Below are 6,000 nucleotides of genomic sequence, written 5' to 3' on the forward strand. Positions count from 1 at the left end.
CATGTCTCCCGTGTAAGTGCAAGTCATAATTTTAGTTTGCAAAATTAAATAAACTGCTGCATTACAGGCTCACAACATGCAGAGTGCTGTCCTCGGCATGAAAACATCATGGTGTCTAGACAGTTGCAGCCCCGCCTTCTTCAGGCTTTGTAGTTTGCATTTTCTAAAAGTTTTTACGCTTCATCTTTGAACTCTTGTTTGCATCTTGTGTATCTCTACAACTCTCAAATATCCATCTACCATGAGAACAACTACTAAACCCTATCATGGGGGTCAGTCTCAGGTGACTTAATAAGAGTAAACAATAATAGAAGACATAGAATAGAAGAAAAGTTCAGTAAACAAAATTTATCCAAATTTTATTATCTCAAATCTCTGATATACCTTTCAGAAATTTGCATTTTCTTTCTGCTGATAAAGCTGTATTTGTGTTCAAGTAGTTCTTCTCATTAAGTAATAAATAAATATATATATATATATATATATATATGGCTTGCTAATATATTAGTCAATTTTCTCTTTTGTATTCTATAACAAATTTTATATATATGTGTCTGAGTGTGTGTCTATGTGTGTGTGTAACATTTTCTATGCCAAGTTAAGAAATAATGGAAAGAAAACTTTCATAGTGTCCATATATTTATATCACAGTGCTTTCACTTGTGAGATAACTGTCTTATCAGCAATCATATTATCTATAAAAGAATGTCACTGATTTAAAAAATTTGATTTTTGTTTATGGAAGTGGGAATACTTGAATTGATATGGAACCTGATAAATTAAATGTATAAGCTCAGTAATATAACACATGTGCACATGTAGTTTTACCTTTGAATGATGAAAAGACAAGACTTCACATACAGCAGTGCAAAATACCAAAAGAACTATTAAATCTGTTTAAATAATCCATTAATTACTTAATTTGAAATACTCATAATTCTATATTCTTGATCATTTTTGTAGTATGATTTTTTTTTAATTTTGAGTCAGAAAAATACAAGTCTGTAGAGAGATGCAATCAATGATTAATGCACCTCTCCTGGGTACCCTCATTATTAGCACCTTTGCCAAAATGCACACATTCATAATAAAGCGTCTTCCTTTTTCTCACTATCACTTTTTGCATAGAAACGTCGTAGTAAAATATGTGTGTACCCACTTTCTTGAATGGCAGCTAGTTGTATGGGTAGAATATATGGGAGAGTTCCAAAATCAATGTAATGAACGTGGAAAATGTACATTTTTAACAGAAAATCACCAGGTTACATGATGCAAAGTTTTATTGCGCTGTCATTTGGTCTACCAATGACAAGACTCTTGAGTTTCTCTAAGAAATTCAAAACAAACAAAAACTTAATACACATTTTGCTAGAAACACAATTTATTTTACAAAACCATAAGCTTTTTGACAGTAATTTTTACATATTTTGATGCCATTTAAATAAATGGAAAGAAATACCATAATAATAGTACTATGGGAAATTCACTTACAAAAATAATTTCAAGGAAATGTCTTTTCTAGAACATATTTCAATAAATTGCTACCATTAAAGCACAAGCCTACTTTTGTTACCTATTTTTAACTTTTTTAGATAGTGAAACAACTTTATTGTGTTACATATAATAAAATATTTATTTCATAAATACCTTATTATGATGTGCTATGAAGTTATTAGCAAATAAAACTGATTTGGGGGGTTTATAATACGTATTATTGCTGTTTCAGTTTTTTAAGGAAATTTAGTCAACTAAATCATCAGTGTATTCAGAATGGGTTGAAATTTTAAAGTAGACACTTGTACTAAAATAGTACATGGAGATTTGATTTTAAAGTTGTATCACTATAATGTCATACAGACACTTTTAAAATAATTATATCATTTCCCACCATGTAATTGTATCCTTTTAAATTAACACTAAGCAAATTATAACAAGTACAAACAGGCAAGATTGAGCAAACAGTGGTGCAAAAGCCCCTATGCCAAAACGTATACGCTAAAGAAGAGCCTATCTCTAAAATTATCTTCACTGTTTTGCCATAAAACTGTCACATTTGAGATGAAAATAATAAGACTGAAACACATAGGCTGGCCCAGGAAAAAAAAATCTCTGAATGTGCGTGTGCCTCTGTGTGTGCATGTGTGTGTGTGTGTGCGTGAACTCATTTAAAGTACATGTATTCATACTACAGGCATCACAGACTTAAAGTAGCAAATAAAATCAAAGTAATAAAGACACCTGCTTGAATTTTTTTTCAGTGTCTAAAACCAGCTAAAGTTCTTGAAGCTCTTTAGAAGAAAGAGATCATAGAGTTTCTCCACAAAATATTTTCCCTTGGGGACTTTCCAGTTTTCAGAAATGCCTCACTGTCGGGGAACTGAAGCATTGTTTCCGGATTGTATCAGCAGCTGTGTGTTTCATTCTAGTATGAGGCTATACATTCTAGTTACCCCTTCAGCAAACGTTTAACCTTCCTATAATATTCTAAAGCGCTGTGTGAACCAAGTAGAACTTGCCATTCTATTACCCTCACGCATTCCAGGTTGCAAAAAGAGAAATAGTTGATGTCAGTTGTGAAATCCAATGGCGCCAAAGAGAAAAGGGAATAAAATAATCATTCGTTACTTTTTGCTATCCTTGGGCTGGCTACTGCTCTTACCAAAACTGGAGCAGTACCCTTATCAGCTGAGTATTCCTAGGAGACCTAACTAAACTTAACTCCTCAGGGCTCTGCACCCCAAAAGCAGTTTCCATCCGAACAGGACAGCCAAACACCACTTTCATAGCTAAGGTGCTGAGTACCAGCAGCATCACCCACTTCCCCACAAGCGCTTACTTGACTTTACCTGTTTTTATGCCGAGTCTTTAACAAGTTTCTTCCAAAAGGAGCCATAGTCCGTCCGGCAAGCAAGTGACAAGGCCAGTACCTCAAAGTGATCCCGGGCTGGGGCTGAGGCTCTGGATTTCTCTGCTGAAGGGAGGAGTGTTGGAAGCTGCTCCTGGCCTCCTCAGATCTCCCTGGCTTTCAGCTCATTAGTAGCCGGCTGAGAGAGTTGCTGGAAGTTGTGCAACTGCTGCTTAACTTTGAACTGCGGGATTGTTGTGGCTGCTGAGCCTTTGGAGACCTGCCCAGCTTCAGCCTCCAAGAAGGCGTTCGGGAGCAGGAAAGAAAAAAAAGGGGGGGGGGGCAGAGCGGAAGGGAGGGGGACTGTATTGTGCTCTGTAGTTATTTGCAGACTAGCTAGAACTTTAAGAGCTGCCAACCCACAGGCATGGTAATACCCATGGGATGGAAATTTCACTCTCCTTGGAACACCCCGCCCCCCCCCAATTTCACTCTCCTTGGAACACCCCGCCCCCCCCCGCCCCACGCCGCCCTCCACACCCAGCCACACAAGGCGAACACACATAAAGGGTTTAAAAATAAATACTCCCACCGCCCAGCCAGCTCCGGACTGTGAAATGTAATCCGATCGTGGAAAGCAGGAGTGAAGGCCCAAAACCCTTTATCTACCGATTGGACTCAGAAATCCCCTGCCCCGGGTGCCCGGAGTGCAGGAATGGCAGAGCTGGACACTGCATCCAGGGGACCCGCTCGGAACCCGTGGGATTTGCAGCCCCTGACTTCTTGATATCAAGAGCTTCCTCAACGCCACTCCTGCAGTCTCAAGCTCCCTTGCCAGAAGTTGACGACCAAAGGGCTCCAGGGCTGAGTGCTCACAGGATTAGCACAGAATCGGCTGTGGATTTCTGTGGGACTGTGATTCCTGCAGTGTTTGCGATTACTCGGACCCTGCCTCACGCTCCGGCAGTCCCCGGGCCTTTGGGCCCCAGGAGCTACAGAGTAAGGGGAGCCCTGTGCTCCCGGCCACCACTGGGAAATGGGGACTTGCCGCGACCAGGCCCCGGGTCGCAGGGCAGCTCTCACCCTGCAGTGCAAGAGGGCTCGGGAGGCCGCAGCACAGCGGGACACAGAGCCTTGAAAGAGAGGTCTAGGAAAGGGTGGAGTCGGTCAGCGATAGTTCCCTAACCCCACACCCCTTAAGCCCTCTCCACTCCCTCCCGCCCTGCTTCTTGTCCTGGACTTGGGTGGCTAAGCCAAGGAAGGAGGGAAAAGAAACCAACAGCTGCGGTTCACCGAGGCACACTTCAGGTTGCGGGGGCTCTGAGTCCTAAACCTCACAAGAAGGGCAGCACTGGCCTCAGGGCTCCCCCACTCCCCAGGAGCAGGAAGCAGGGATCCCGAAGGGGTACAGATGGTTACAGGCATTGCCACATGCGGAATTCTACAGAGTTCGGGAGAACTAAGTTTTCTCTGCTTATAATGAGTCTAGATCTTTCTAGTCTATATTCTATATTCTAGAGTCCATAGTCTATTCTATATTCTTCATTCTATATTCTATATATGTGTGCTGTTATTATTTAAAAATTCATTCTCTTATTTATAATTTTATATGTTACTTGTGACATGTATACTCAAATTATAAATTTTTAAAAATAACAAGAGCCAATTACATTTTCATGTGCTTTTTCTTTTTTTTTTTTTTTTTTTTTTTTTTTTTTTTTTTTTTTTTTTTTTTTTTTTTTGGTCTTTTTTTGAGACAGGGTTTCCCTATGCAGTTGAGGCTGCCCTTGAGCTGACTTTGTAGCCCAGGCTGGCCCCGAACTCACAATGATCCTCCTGCTTCAGCCTCCCCAGTGTTGGAGTTACAGACGTGCACCACCATGCCCTGCTTGACATTTTTATATTCTTGAGGGATAATATAATTCAAGAATACAGATCCACTTCAAAAGAGTCCATGGTCAATGGTACCAGAGAAAACCTTTACAATAACAAACAGAGAAATGGCACATATTGGTAAACCTATAAGGAAATCAATAAACAAACATACACCCTTTATACACTTTGCATGATGTACATGAAACAAAAACTACATAATTGTATTACTTCTTTTTCTGATCTTGATTTTATTTTACTAGCTCAACACCCACTTACACCCACATGCACAAAATGATTTGAACTATTATGGAAATTTGCCCAGTTACTCTAAATAATTCAAATATTATCCCCTAAAGCTAAACTATTTCTTGTTAATAAAGTTACAGTCAACTTGCAAAGAATATTGTCTTTTCAAGTAACCCTGACTTTCCTATAGTTTCAGTACTCTACTCATATTAACATTAATTATATATGCAGGTATGTTGCATTTTTAATAAAATACTTTTAATGGAGAAAGGAAACAACATTACATCTTTATTAGCATAATCTTAGGTTGAATTTCAAGTTATCACAGATGAGTCTTATTTAGGATGTTGTAATTCCCTCATATAAAATGTCCTATTAATATATTTCAAGACGAGCTCTTTGATGTGTAAGAGTTAAACAAACAAGGTTTGTATAAATTAAATATATGCAACTTTATTATATATATATATTATGCTTCAATAAGGCTGAGCAAAAACAGAAAAGTTTATTGTCCCTCAGATATTAAAAACTAAAAGAAATAATGTGTGAACATTAACATTTAAATAGAAAAATAAGCAAATGGCTACTTTAAAAGCAGATAACAAAGCATGCTATAAAATATTATACTCACTAGTCACTATAAATGATAAAGCTAAATTGAAATAAGATTTTATTTTGAATCTATCAGATGGATTAATTTTTTAGAAGATTATGCTCATCTCTGTCAGTATGACAGCTAGGGAATAATACTGTGTCTGACAGGTATAATTTGACATATCATTCTTGGAAATGAATTTGGCTATGTTCAGCAATATCTTTCTAAATATTCAAACCTTTTAAAACTTTTATCTAAGGTTTTTTGTAAGAAGTTTCCCCCAATGAAATAATTAGATTCATTAAAAGTCTTACATCCAATATTAATAAATTGATTACATTGGATGTAATCAATTTATTAATATTGGATGAATTATTAATTTATTATTATTTTTTATTAATTGGATATAATCAATTTATTAATATTGGATGAATTATAA

The 6,000-nt window shown here is 37.5% G+C and overlaps 2 protein-coding genes across 2 annotated transcripts in view; one reads left to right on the plus strand and one right to left on the minus strand.

Moving 5' to 3' along the window:
- The window catches only part of Rassf9 (Ras association (RalGDS/AF-6) domain family (N-terminal) member 9), a 34,224-nt gene extending 31,041 nt beyond the window's left edge, over positions 1-3,183 (minus strand). Inside the window, exon 1 of the mRNA XM_005374413.2 lies at positions 2,847-3,183. Within this exon, the coding sequence (XP_005374470.1) occupies positions 2,847-2,893 (47 nt within the window). The 5' untranslated portion in view covers positions 2,894-3,183. The remainder of the gene's footprint in view (positions 1-2,846) is intronic.
- The window catches only part of Nts (neurotensin), a 62,230-nt gene that overhangs the window by 12,102 nt on the left and 44,128 nt on the right, over positions 1-6,000 (plus strand). The window lies entirely within an intron of this gene.

Source organism: Chinchilla lanigera, unplaced genomic scaffold, assembly GCF_000276665.1.
Source record: "Chinchilla lanigera isolate Chin_1 unplaced genomic scaffold, ChiLan1.0 scaffold00004, whole genome shotgun sequence".
In the NCBI taxonomy this organism is placed as follows: domain Eukaryota; kingdom Metazoa; phylum Chordata; class Mammalia; order Rodentia; family Chinchillidae; genus Chinchilla; species Chinchilla lanigera.